At 34.9% G+C, this 14,579-nt stretch overlaps 1 protein-coding gene across 5 annotated transcripts in view; it reads left to right on the top strand.

Moving 5' to 3' along the window:
• LOC127853296 (anoctamin-1-like) overlaps positions 1-14,579 on the top strand; it is an 88,279-nt gene that overhangs the window by 14,579 nt on the left and 59,121 nt on the right. For 2 of the 5 annotated variants that reach the window (XM_052387689.1, XM_052387687.1), the window contains exons 3-4: positions 325-354; positions 5,447-5,524. The exons of 1 other annotated variant lie outside the window; for it this stretch is intronic. In XM_052387689.1, coding sequence (XP_052243649.1) covers positions 325-354; positions 5,447-5,524 — 108 coding nt within the window. Of the gene's footprint in view, positions 1-324; positions 355-5,446; positions 5,525-14,400; positions 14,530-14,579 lie in introns of those variants that run through there. 2 more of the 5 variants (XM_052387690.1, XM_052387691.1) reach the window with 2 other exon arrangements.

Below are 14,579 nucleotides of genomic sequence, written 5' to 3'. Positions count from 1 at the left end.
TTAACTCTGTCTTTGTGAAACCATTTCTTTCATATATGCCTTGCTTTGGGAAAACAGGGTTGAATGCATGTGCGTAAAGTGTCGTCCCAGATTAGACTGTGCAGTCCACACAGGATAATAAGGGACGACACTCTCTGCTTAAATTGGATTTTTGTTTAGAATAGGGATAGTTTAAACAAAATACTATAAAAGCAGAAAGTGTCATCCCTGATTAGCCTGTGCAGACTGCTCTGGCTTAACTGGGACAACACTTTACGCACATGCATTAAGCCCAGTTTTCCCAGGCCAGGCTGATATTAGTCTGCTTTTCTTCACCTCTGATAGCTATCAAAGTGGATACAGTTGGTACAGCAGGTATGATTTGTTACCCTACATTATTTCTGTAAAAAATGTGTATTATATATGATGCATGCATTAACAATTGGTTATTCTTACTTTTGAATTTATAATGTATAATTTGCATTACAATTACACATGTATGTAATTTAATTATATTTTTGTAATATTCAATAACCAATTTTTCATATAAAAACATTTCACAAAATACCCTTTAGCATAAAAAATGGATGCAGATGATAGTAAATTAATCACAATTAGACCACAATGAATGAAGCCGGGTGTTAGAAGAAAAACATACAGTTCAAACCAACTCACATGAGCACAAAGTGCTAATATTGAGCTTATAGGAACAACAATTGTCAACTTTTGATACGGCCAATTTTCATGAAATTAAATTAAATTGAAGCTGAATTTCAAGAGACCATAGTTATTGCTGTATTTTATAAAATAAACTTTTGTTGAGAACATTTGCCACGATGATATGTGGGGTGAGGTCACATGGGATAAAAACCTTGGTCTCCAGGTCGAATTATGGAAGTAGCTTTACAAGTACATTCTCATGGGCATTTTCATGATGTTTGCTATTATTAAGTAAAACCATTTGAAAACTCTTGAAGTCACAAAATGATTTTACCATGATTTCTGGGCAGAGTTAGAAAATGATAAAATGGTTTGTTAAAAACATTGGCCAACAGGTGTTGGGGCAGTTTTCCTTATAAGCTAGAGTGAGACCAGGTGAATACTACATCAGCTCAGAACAGTGGGTCTCAGGTTAGCTCTTTACGACCTTTGACCCTCTTGTCTCCAGTTGTTATGCCCCGGATGGAATGATCGGGAGCATATTTTTTTTTGCCAGTCTGTCTGTCATTCTGTCCAAAACTTTAACCTTGGTTAAAGTTTAATAACTTTTGTAATATTGAAGATAGCAACTTCATATTTGGCATGCATCTGTATCTCACAGAGCTGCACATTTTGAGTGGTGAAAAGTCAAGGTCAAGGTCATCCTTTAAGGTCAAATGTCAAATATTGTTGTATTTTTCTTTCCTAAAACTTAAACCTTCATTAAAGTTTGGTCATAACTTTTTATGCCCCCCTTCGAAAAAGAGGGGGTATATTGTTTTTCACATGTCGGTTGGTCGGTCGATCTGTCGGTCCGTCCACCAGATGGTTTCCGGATGATAACTCAAGAACACTTTGGCCTAGGATCATGAAACATTGATCATGACTGGCAGATGACATCTATTGATTTTCAGGTCACTTGGTCAAAGGTCAAGGTCACAGTGACTCGAAATAATAAAATGGTTTCTGGATGATAACTAAAAAATGCTAAGGCCTAGGATCATGAAACTTCATAGGTACATTGATCATGATTCGCAGATGACCCTATTGATTTTTAGGTCACTAGGTCCAAGGTCAAGGTCACAGTGACTAGAAACAGTAAAATGGTTTCCGGATGATAACTCAAGAATGCTTACGCCTAGGATCATGAAACTTTATAGTAATATTGATCATGACTGGCAGATGACCCCTATTGACTTTCAGGTCACTAGGTCAAAGGTCAAGGTCACAGTGACTTGAAACAGTAAAATGGTTTCCGGATGATAACTCAAGAATGCTTATGCCTAGAATCATGAAACTTCATAGGTACATTGATAATGACAGGCAGATGACCCCTATTGATTTTCAGGTCACTAGGTCAAAGGTCAAGGTCACAGTGACTCTTAACAGTAAAATGGTTTCCTGATGATAACTCAAGAATAATTAGGCCTAGGATCATGAAACTTCATAGGTACATTGATCATGACTGGCAAATGACCCCTATTGATTTTCAGGTCACTAGGTCAAAGGTCAAGGTCACAGTGACAAAAATGTATTCACACAATGGCTGCAACTACACTGACAGCCTATATGGGGGGCATGCATGTTTTACAAACAGCCCTTGTTGAATATTAAAGATAGCAACTTGATATTTGGCATGCATGTGTATCTCAATTTGGAGCTGAACATTTTGAGTGGTGAAAGGTCAAGGTCACCCTTCAACGTAAAAGGTCAAATTTATGGCTTCAAAGTGGCGCAATAGGGGGCATTGTGTTTCTGATAAACACATCTCTTGTTGATTTAAAGAAATAGGTCATCTACTTGATTCACATGGACATGTGCACCTCAATGCACATAATGCATGGAAATACAAACCTTTAGATAGTTATAATTTTACCAGCAACATTGTATATAATATTTGTCATCAATTATTAGCACAATTGTAATCCAATCATAAAGAATGCAATACGTACACTTTATATAAAATAATGCCAGTTATACATTGGTACTGTTTTAAGTCCTTTTATTGAACTTGATAATAAGATGCACTAAGTTTGTGTGTTATTTATATAAAAAAGGAATATTGCACATACAGTCCAACCCCTCTTAAGCAGCCAGTCAAGGGAAACAGCCAAATTGGCTGCTTAAGCGGGGTGGCCTCTTAAGAGGGGGTTGGGTCATAGGGAGTCTGGAGTTGATGAGTGCATGGCCAACTGTTCCAATTTTTTTATAAACAAAATGATAAATATGTGTACATGTACTAAACAATGTATATACTTAAAATAATTTTATTTCTTCCTTTCTAAAATCAGCTATAAGACAACATTTTCATTCAAAAAAATATTCTATTCATCTTTCTAATCATCATCAATATCAGCATCATCAGAATCAAGTCAATGAAAAAGAATCATTCTCATGATTCATTGTTTACACAATGCGCGTTGTATGGCCCCAATGCACTCATGATGGGAACAGTTGTGAATCAGTTATGCGTGAATAACTCCCGTGTCACTATAAATCGATAATTTAGTCGGTTTATTGCAGTTTTATGGCTTTGAATACCTACCGCACAAATTGGTCCCGACAGTGATCTCCTTCACAATAAAATCGTGGCCAGTTACTTAAGAGACTGATAATAGCAACCAGGTGTAATCCTCCTGGTAATCGTGCTTTTCATGCATACTATTATAAAAACATTTTTTCGCCGCGTAAAGGGTTTTATCAAAATTAATATTGAAATCATTGTAAATATAAAACAAATATAAATGTTTTGTTTTATTCCCAAATGAGAATAATAATTTGTAATCCGAAACACACTCCCGATTGTTTAATGTTAACGAGACGTTTACAAATTCTAGCATCATGTATTTCCTTTGTCCCGACAAAAGAGCGCAAAAATTATGCACCAATGTACAATGTCACGCCATACCCATGGTTCGAAAGCATGCGTGTATTGATTTTTGGATAAAAACTTTGTAGCACAGAGAACATGTAGATCAGTTGATTTCGGTTAAAAGTTTCGTTGTTCTTTTTAACTTTTAATTAGCCGATAATTGTCATAAATGTGTGCTTGAAATAGTATGAGCTACAAATAATTAATTATAAATTAAGAATCTCCTTTCCAGTAATAATAGGTGATATTCGCACGTGCGGAACAAAAAGATCAAACGGTCGCATATTGCTTTTAACCCGATAACCCGATAATCCGCCGCTAATTAATTGCAATTTGCAAACTGGCTGTCAAAATGTTTATCACACATCACGCTTCAGTACTACAGAGCCTAATCCGCATACTGGAAGTACGTATCGATTTTTTCGCCGTTGCGTCTGTGTAATTTTGCCAACGTACATGACTGACTTACTTGTGCGTGACCACTCATATGGGGGAAATTTAACATTTGGGATGCAAAATTGCTGGCCGCTGGCCGGAGAAACGGGGTTACCGCTTAAGAGGGGTGCATTATATAGTGTTTATCGACAGTCGGGGCACAGACCGGCCGCCTACACGGGGTGACCGGCGATGAGGGGTGACCGGAAGTAGGGGTTGGACTGTAGTTTTTAAGTGAAATTATGAGAGTAAACTGGTTAAGCTAGCTCAGTATAAGGAATTTGTATATATAAATAACATCTATGAAAGTTCTTATATTGCTCAAGGTGGGCTTATGTCTTGCACTTTAGCCACAGTTAAGTCAATTTTTTGCAATATGTACATTTTTAACACTCTTATTTTGACCAGGTTGGCCATTGTTATTATGCCCCCCCTTCGAAGAAGAGGGGGTATATTGCTTTGCTCATGTCGGTCTGTCTCGGTCGGTCGGTCGGTCCGTCCACCAGGTGGTTGTCTGACGATAACTCAAGAACGCTTGGGTCTAGGATCATGAAACTTCATAGGTACATTGATCATGACTCGCAGATGACCCCTATTGATTTTGAGGTCACTAGGTCAAAGGTCAAGGTCACGGTGACCCGAAATAGTAAAATGGTTTTTGAATGATAACTCAAGAATGCATACGCGGCCAACAGGGCACACTCTGAACAATATTACTGAAGCAACTGGTCTGTAATCCTAAATCTATAATTATCAGTCCAATGAAACATCATCCTTTTAGTAAAATACAGTGGATCAGTAAAAATATTATCAGAATATGAGATTTTTTGTATATTTTGTATATTAAATATTGTGTTAATGTTTAACTATGTTGATTTATATAAATATAAGCAGGACAGGGGAGGTAATACACCATTATATCTTTCTTATATACAGGGGAAGCAAATGCAATAACAACTACCGTTAATGCATGTTCTTTCTGTTACAGCATTTGCCTCCCTTGTAATATATTTAAATTTTACCAAATGTAAGGCTAACTGCATTTTTGTAATGCATTGTATCAATAACCACCACCACCGCCACCGCCACCACCACCATCACCACCACCACCAAAAACGTATTCACACAATGGCTGCTACTACAACTTATAGCCCATATAGGGTGGGCATGCATGTTTTACAAACAGCCCTTGTTGCTTAATTGTCCTCAAACTTGCAATGAGATCTCAGACAGGTCCATTACCAAGTCATGTTAACGTCAAATTAGGTCAGTATAGGTCAAATTACAAACAAGGTTGTGAGCACTAAAACCAATATTAAATTTGCTTAACCCATCAGGTGAAAGACCTAGGACCATATGGCCCACTTAATTGTAGAAACCTCTGTGTGTGTGATTGTTTTTAAAGGCAAAACTTTATTTAAAAAGGTTTCTTACACTGTGTACATGTTTGTCTCATTGAAGATAACCCGAATGGTGGTGTGCGTACAGGTGGCTATTATAGCTCCACGGGCAGTTTAGTTTTCATCAACCCATATAGCGGTAAATACATGTACACCCAATTTTGTAGTGTGCAGTTCTTCTATTACACTGCTGTTTGAATAGGCAAAGAAACAAATCTTTGTCATGTTGGTTTTTTTACATTTTGGTAATTGGTGAGTTTTCAATCTCAGAAAAGGAATGCAAACATTGCTTAAACACCAGATTGTTTATATTTATTTGCAAAGTAAAATTGATTGAAATGTTCTTGTATGCCATTTATGCAGATAAATACATGTATTTCAAATAAGATTAAACAAATTAACCAATTTATGCCTAGCTTCTGGAAAAATGAGGCCTTGGCAAACAGCGTATAGACCCAGATGAGACGCTGCATCATCTGGGTCTGCGCTGTTTGCTTTAAGGAATTTCTTTAAGAAATACTCTAAATATAGCAATAAATATACTAGACATCCCTAATTTTGGAATCCAATTTAGAAGGATGGGAGAGTCCACTAGGCATAAATGGGTTAAGTAACATACTGATCAAGCAGCAGTGAAAATCCACTGTTTGATCCCCAACTGAGGTCTTAGAACCATGGGCATGTGACATGGAAGCATCAAACTCTTGAACGCTGACTAACATTAATGTCAGCTGCATAAGTATGTTCTCGATTTTTAATGCTGTACCCATGATCTCAATTTTAGATTGCCATAATCAAATACAGTATAATAACTGATGATGATCTAAACTTTAATTAACTGGATATCAATAGAAGTCATCATAAATGGTCTACAATGTTGCTAAGCTATATAAATGAGTGAGAAATCAATGGCTATACATGTATATATATACATGTACCTAGATCTAAACTCACTCATGCGTGATATAGAATGATAGCTGGCCTGTATACTAACTTTAACAATTTGTTGTCTTCTTACCTAATTAATACTTGCTCAATACTTATAATTATTTATCTTTTGTTTATAAAAACAATCATACAAAGCTTAGAACCTTTGTGGTATTTGAAATTTCATTATTTGAATATTTGCTTTTATCTGATAAATGTGTTGATTCTATTATGATTTTTTATTGGAATTCGTTTAAAATTGTTTTTTAATTTTTATTTATTGATTATATTCATGCATGGATTTATTGGCATTGCAATGCTTATTTGGTGCGAATCTGGAACAGAAAATGCTTTTAAGTCAGGCTTCTGTAATTGTTAGTGTGATTTCAGCAATATTTGTTTAACTAACGCAAGTTCATACTAGTATAATTGGTCGGAAAATAGGGATGAAACAGATTAAGAAAATGTTTGAAGCATTTTAAAATTGTTTTTAAATTGCAAAGTGATTGTAATTTACTTGTCAATCTTAAGAAATGCTGTAGCCAAGTTGCATCTTAGATATGTGCAAACTTAAGTTATTTATCGTTAACCCTTTCTCTAACAGAAGCAAAGTGAAAATGACTTTTGCAACCAGCATAAAACCAGAACAGCTTGCAAGTTACTCGCAGTCTGTTCAGGTTTTATACTGTTCGCTGCTCATCATTATCTTAGGGTTGGAAATGAAGCCTTTAAAACTTGAATTTAGTAAGAAAACTTTTTAATTGATTTAAACTTTCTAAGTGACTGCAAATGTGTTAAAAGACGTATCAAAGGGGTGAAGGGTTATAGCACTGCTTGCTTGCACAACTGTCTAATACTACAATTAGCCACTTATAATTGTGAATGAAAGTGAATGACAAACCGGTATATGAGTTTCATGAGATCCCTTAAGGTTGATAGATCCTGTGTTACAATTTAAGTTGCCCATTCATCGAATAATCCATGTTTGATCTGAATGATGTTATCTTTCTTGTGGTGCTGTTGTTATGTGATGTGCGCATGATGTTTCAGTGTTGTTAAAATAGTTGATTATTATTGATTTGTGATAACGAAGAATGACCCTTGTCAGTATTGTCACATTGTCTTATTCATCTTCATCATGGTAATCCTTCTTGTGTTTACATCAGTTGGTGTTTAACCCTTTACCACTTAGATTCTTATTTTGACGCATTTGTAGTCCCTCAGAAAGTTAAATTTAATTAAAGACCTTTCTTACTAGATTAAAGTTTTAAAGGCTTCATTTTCAACCCTTAGATGAGCAGCAAACAGCATAACACCTGAACAGACTGCCAGTTACTTGCAGGCTGTTCTGGTTTTATGCAGTTTGCACATAGCCATTTTCACTTTGCTTCTAAGTGGGAAAGGGTTAAATCAGTATGAGTTATAAACATCATGAATTAAGGGGTGTTGCTGCAGTTTTGCTGATTTTTTTTTCCACCAAATAGATTTTGTTCAAAATTTATATTCAAGTACTATATACAAATACTATATGAAAAATGAAATAAAAATATAAGGCCACCGGCCTTGTTTTGATTTTATTCACCATTTTATAACATGTACTTTTTCATTTAAACTGGAAAATCTCTAATTGCCTCAAACCAATTAATAACCTATGAAATAGACAACATATAGATATTATATTAGCTGAGATACATAAAATACCATTTAATTAAACAGCACAATGCCAAAAAAATGTAGAACACAAGTTAAATTTAAAAAACAAATAAAAAATTTAATTTTTATGTCACCCCAAAAAACATAAATTTTTTACTATTCTTAACAACAAAATGTAATTAAAAAAAATTCTGTCAAATAGAATTCTGCAAAACTGCTCAAATATGTTCATCTACGTGTTGTCATCATAAAACACAAATAAAAAAAGGGGGTCAACGCACTTTTAACCGAGATTTTTTGTTTTAACTATCCCACCGTCTACGTCAAATTTTATAAAAAAACATCAATTAGGCAAAACCCAAGTACCGGCACATAAATTGTAAACATTAGAAAGTGTTTACAATCTTAACTGGGAACACAACAGCTTACCAAAAGACATTAATAAAAACAATATTTTATCACTAACATAATACCATACAGTATCAAACTCGACCTTAATCATTAATAACTTACAATGTACTTGTTCACAGATTTCGACTTGTTTTTGAGTTTGTGATTAAATGCTTTAAATTGATAAATTTAAACGACATGACTAAAAAGCTCCAGTATAAAATAAGAATGAAATTAAAGAAATAAAAAAAAATTAAAAAAAAATTAACCCCATCTGGGATCGAACCACTGACAATTGAATTATGAACCAACTGATGGTCATTTGTGATGATAATGATAACAAAAATATTGAGTTGTGATAAAAGCATCATCGGTGTTGCTATAAATATATTCTCGGTTAAATAAACTGCCGCAACACCCCTTAATGTTGCCATTGTCATGGTCAGTTAATTTGTAGTCAGTCTCTTATGTGTCCTATCGCCATAAAGTCCTTGCAGAATATATAAATGTTTCTTGTTAACTCAAGATCTTTAAACAAGTAGCCCATGCCAGTTGTCTCCCCTATACATATATGTTGACAGTTGTTGCTGTCCCTTGGGTCAATTCGCGGTTAGTGTGTGAATGTCAGAGTTTATATACAGGTGATCACCGGAGTTCGCGGCAAGTAAAATAATTGTTTTATAATAAAGACGCGATCCATGAACTCAAAGGTGACCTGTAATTTTCTTTAGACCAGAAATATGTTAAATGAAGATATTCAGCAATATAATTATGGTATCTCAATAATAGATTCTTAATGTGTTTTCAACAATACAACTATACATATTATTTTTGATTAATTTAACAATAATTATTCCACCATATTGACTAATGTATTAAGCATGAGCGCGATGATTCTCGATACTGTTAATAATCGAATCAAATTATATAGCAATGCCCGACAAACCACTAAAACAGATTTGTTTGAAGAAAGCACCTATAAATACGGATACTTCGCGTGTGGCCGATTGACTCATAATTATGTTTTAATTTTACTTCCATTCTTCTTTTGGTTTTCTGTTTTGTATCTATAGGTTTATGACCAGCAATATGTTATAATGTTAAATAAGCCGCGAAAACTCCGCGTAACATCCCGAACTGCGTGTGATGCATCTAAGAACTGCACAGAAAAAGACATTCGCTATCCTTGATCTCATTCATTGAACTATCAACGCTGTATATCTTTTTTAAAGATATTTCTCGTATATTTTACATTAAACCACAAGGGTACATAACTAATTATAATTTCTAATTCCCACAATTCATTAATTATGAACAACATTATTTATGACATGTTCATAAAATAACCCTTTGCATTTTTAAAACCATAAAACTTCCCACTATTTTGTAATGCCCACAGGTCTAAATCATGAACACCATCCAACAACAATTTGGGTTTTTTAAAGCAGGAGTTTTTATAGATATATATATATATATACATTTGCTCAAGCTTTCTTGTATTTAATATATCATTTCACATAAATTCTGTTCTGTTACCTATTTAAGTAGGATTATAGGCTAACTAATGTGTAACAATATTGTTGCACTGGATTTTTTAGTGTAGACAAGTACTAAAAAATGTTTAAAATTCAATGAGAAAGTACACGTATTTCATATAGAGGTAATTTATCATTTAAGTTTTAACTGTCTCAATGGACAATTCTGTGCACTTTGGTGTTTCAGAAATCAATAACACATATGCTGCTGTCCCAGAACATAACACATAGGTTTCCTTTTTATTTATATATATTGTAAACCTTAAATGATCTATAACCAATAAGATCAGCCTTGAGATCTCACACTAAAAGTAGCTACAGGCTACATGTTTACACCTGAGTGATGCATCGTTCCAGTCCAGTACACACCAAATATGATGAGAGATCGTATTTATTTACATTTTCTATAAATATGTCAGTGGCTGGACTATAAAAAAAGGTTTTTCAGTATTGTTGTTTGCATTGTCTACCTGTTGTTTTTTTACTTTTAAGTTTGGCATGTTACTGATTTAAAGTTACTGTGCTGATGTAAACAGTATTGGTTATAGTCTAGAAGTTATTTTAAAGGTTTACAACTTTAATAAAGGTTTTTGCAGATAGGTTACAACACTCTTTGTAAGGTTAATGGCCGAGTTCACAATTAGGTCATCTATGCAATTTTGTGCATAACCTTTTTGTTTGCTTTAATATTTGTTTAAGTCCAGACAGAATATTGGATTGCATGAAACATTTTCCAATATTGTTAACTCAAGAATTGAACAAACCTATGCAAATACTTAAGATTTTGTAGTATGACATCACAATTCATGACAGTGTATATAAAATTTTGCAAGCTATTCAAGAGTTGATGAGATGTGGTAAAACTTTGATACATTAAATCTTTATTATATCCAAATATCCTGCAAAGAACCTCAAAACTAAATATAAACTAAATAATTTAAGCAGTGAATATATACACATTTTCTGCAGTTTGAAGCACTAGCAACTTTTGTCTTAAATAACGGTACAGTGACATGAACTCAATACTACACAAATTTTTTTGTAAAAAATAATCCAACAAATGTGCTTTAATATGAGTTTATCGTCAATTTACTATGCAAATTATTGATAAAGGCAAAGGGCCAATTTTGCCATGGACATTTTTTTCAAGCTCCCATATTAGATTTGTTTGGTTTATATTTGTGTCATTGAATGTAAAACTGTGTGGGCGTGACTGCAATTCGATATTACACAGGTAGACTTTGCAAACACTTAAGGATGTATAGTGAAAGTGATGAAATATGGAATAGCATCATGTGTTTGTGTGAAGACAGAAGTGTTCTGAACTTGATCTAAAAGAGCAGGAAGCAGTATTGACCTGGATTTGGTGAAGTTCCCACCAGTGTTTAATAGAAAGTTCACACAGGTTATTGGTATATGGACTGAGGATGTTACATGCCAAACCATTTTTTTGATCTACCCCATTTGATTTTGCCAAGCTAAAAAAGTGCATGTGATTGTATAGAGAGCTAATCTGTTGTGACATTATGACATTCCTTAAGGTAGCGCACCCCTAATGATTTCCCGCGATTTATTTTACGATCATTGCCGATCTTCAATGATCGGTTATTTCCGAGAAATGCATTTTATTTTTTTCAAACTTTGAATTTTGATATATGTTTATGTAATTCCTTTAGAATACATTATTTTCACAATAAATATTGACTTTGATCAAAATATAATTTGAAAAAAATACGATTTCGCGATTTCTTCAAAGATCGACGAGCCTTTTTACCTGTTTACTTATGGATATGTAATTTAAGCTAGCACAATTGTGAAGTTGTCATGGCCGAGTGGTTAACGCGATTGACTGCAAATCTTTTGGGATCTCCCGCGCAGGTTCGATACCTGCCGACATCGCATACTTTTTGCGACGAGTTTTATTTCTTTTATAATGTAATTTGATTTAATATAGCATATATGCTATGTTTATTGTTAAATATGTTAAAATTTTTATGCACATCCTTCAATTTTTAAAATTAAAACGTTTTGGCTAAATTGGTTGATTTACTGCTGAAAATACGAATGATGCATGTTGCCTTTTTATTTTTATTTCAAAAAGTAAACGGTAAATCTGTCTTTTTCTTGTTATTTTTTTGCTGTATATAGTGTTTCTATAAAAACTACGTTTAAAATATAACTTAAATGATACTATTTTGAATTGTATGACACTTTGTTTTTAACCGACTCAATTTTTACTTGGCTGAAATAACTTACTTTTCATGGCCCTTTTCCATAGATAACAATTTGTAAAAAATAAATGTCTGTAAAAGAATACTTATTTCATCTTGTTTAAACTTTAAACACCTTTACTGCATCTGTAAACGCCAACTGCATGCCCATATTTGGAAATTTGAATGAATTATGGAACTTTTATATACCCCATGGGTGAAAATAAACTAGACAAAAGCCGAGCGGGGGTGGTTTTGAAAAAAATGGTATATTTTTTTTTAAAAACATGGAAAGCCTTCCTACAAATTTGCATGTAGTTCAGTGAAATGATGCTGATTAAGAAAATTATTAATTAGATTATATTTGGATATGTGCCCATTAGAGGTGTGCTACCTTAATTGCATGTGTTTGCATAAATTTTCCAGTTTTGGCGGTATAATATCCAATACAAAACTGAATGAGGTTTTATTAAGTGTCTGCCATTGAATAAGAACAAAATTATTGACTGAGGTTTTATCAAGTTTCCACCATTTAAGTAGAACAAGGCTTTTGAAGTAGAACAAGACTATTAATTGAGGGTGTATACAGTGCCTACCAGTGAAGTAGAACACAACTATTGACTGAGAGTGTATCAAGTGCCTACCAGTGAAGTAGAACAAGACTATTGACTGAGAGTGTATAAAGTGCCTACCAGTGAAGTAGAACAAGACTATTAACTGAGAGTGTATAAAGTGCCTACCAGTGAAGTAGAACAAGACTATTCACTGAGGGTGTATAAAGTGCCTACCAGTGAAGTAGAACAAGACTATTGACTGGGGGTGTATAATGTGCCTACCTGTGAAGACTATTGACTGAGGGTGTATAAAAGTGCCTACCAGTGAAGTAGAACAAGACTATTGACTGAGTGTGTATAAAGTGCCTACCTGTGAAGACTATTAACTGAGGATGTATAAAGTGCCTACCAGTGAAGTAGAACAAGACTATTAACTGAGGGTGTATACAGTGCCTATCAGTGAAGTAGAACAAGACTATTGACTGAGGGTGTGTAAAGTGCCTACCAGTGAAGTAGAACAAGACTATTGACTGAGGGTGTATAAAGTGCCTACCAGTGAAGTAGAACAAGACTATTGACTGAGGGTGTATAAAGTGCCTACCTGTGAAGACTATTGACTGAGGGTGTATAAAAGTGCCTACCAGTGAAGTAGAACAAGACTATTGACTGAGTGTGTATAAAGTGCCTACCTGTGAAGACTATTGACTGAGGGTGTATAAAAGTGCCTACCAGTGAAGTAGAACAAGACTATTGACTGAGGGTGTATAAAGTGCCTACCAGTAAAGAAGAACAAGACTATTGACTGAGGGTGTATAAAGTGCCTACCAGTGAAGTAGAACAAGACTATTGACTGAGGGTGTATAAAGTGCCTACCTGTGAAGTAGAACAAGACTATTGACTGAGGGTGTATAAAGTGTCTATCAGTGAAGTAGAACAAGACTATTAACTGAGGGTGTATACAGTGCCTACCAGTGAAGTAGAACAAGACTATTGACTGAGTGTGTATAAAGTGCCTACCAGTGAAGTAGAACAAGACTATTGACTGAGGGTGTATAAAAGTGCCTACCAGTGAAGTAGAACAAGACTATTGACTGAGTGTGTATAAAGTGCCTACCTGTGAAGACTATTGACTGAGGGTGTATAAAAGGTCTACCAGTGAAGTAGAACAAGACTATTGACTGAGGGTGTATAAAGTGCCTACCAGTGAAGTAGAACAAGACTATTGACTGAGGGTGTATAAAGTGCCTACCAGTGAAGTAGAACAAGACTATTGACTGAGGGTGTATACAGTACCTACCTGTGAAGTAGAACAAGACTATTCACTGAGGGTGTGTACCAGTGAAGTAGAACAAGACTATTAACTGAGGGTGTATACAGTGCCTACCAGTGAAGTAGAACAAGACTATTGACTGAGGGTGTATACAGTATCTACCAGTGAAGTAGAACAAGACTATTGACTGAGGGTGTATACAGTGCCTACCTGTGAAGTAGAACAAGACTATTGACTGAGGGTGTATACAGTGCCTACCTGTGAAGTAGAACAAGACTATTGACTGAGGGTGTGTACAGTGCCTACCTGTGAAGTAGAACAAGACTATTGACTGAGAGTGTATAAAGTTCCTACCTGTGAAGTAGAACAAGACTATTGACTGAGGGTGTATAAAGTGCCTGACAGTGAAGTAGAACAAGACTATTGACTGAGGGTGTATAGAGTGAATTAGAACAAGGCTTGTATAAAGTGCCATTGGGTGTTTAGGATGCATCCCCAGGGTAAGACTGGCAGTGAGCCCTTGTCAGAATGGTCCCCAGGGGCCCGCACCTCGTACAAACAGATGATTTCCTTTGAGGACATGGAGACACTATCACTGCCCTCAGGTACAGAGAAAGCTGCTTTGCTCTCCTGAATTAATTGAGCCTCACTGTGT

The sequence above is a fragment of the Dreissena polymorpha genome, chromosome 12 (genome assembly GCF_020536995.1).
Source record: "Dreissena polymorpha isolate Duluth1 chromosome 12, UMN_Dpol_1.0, whole genome shotgun sequence".
Taxonomy (NCBI): Eukaryota; Metazoa; Mollusca; class Bivalvia; order Myida; family Dreissenidae; genus Dreissena; species Dreissena polymorpha.
This window is presented reverse-complemented; position numbering and strand designations above follow the sequence as displayed.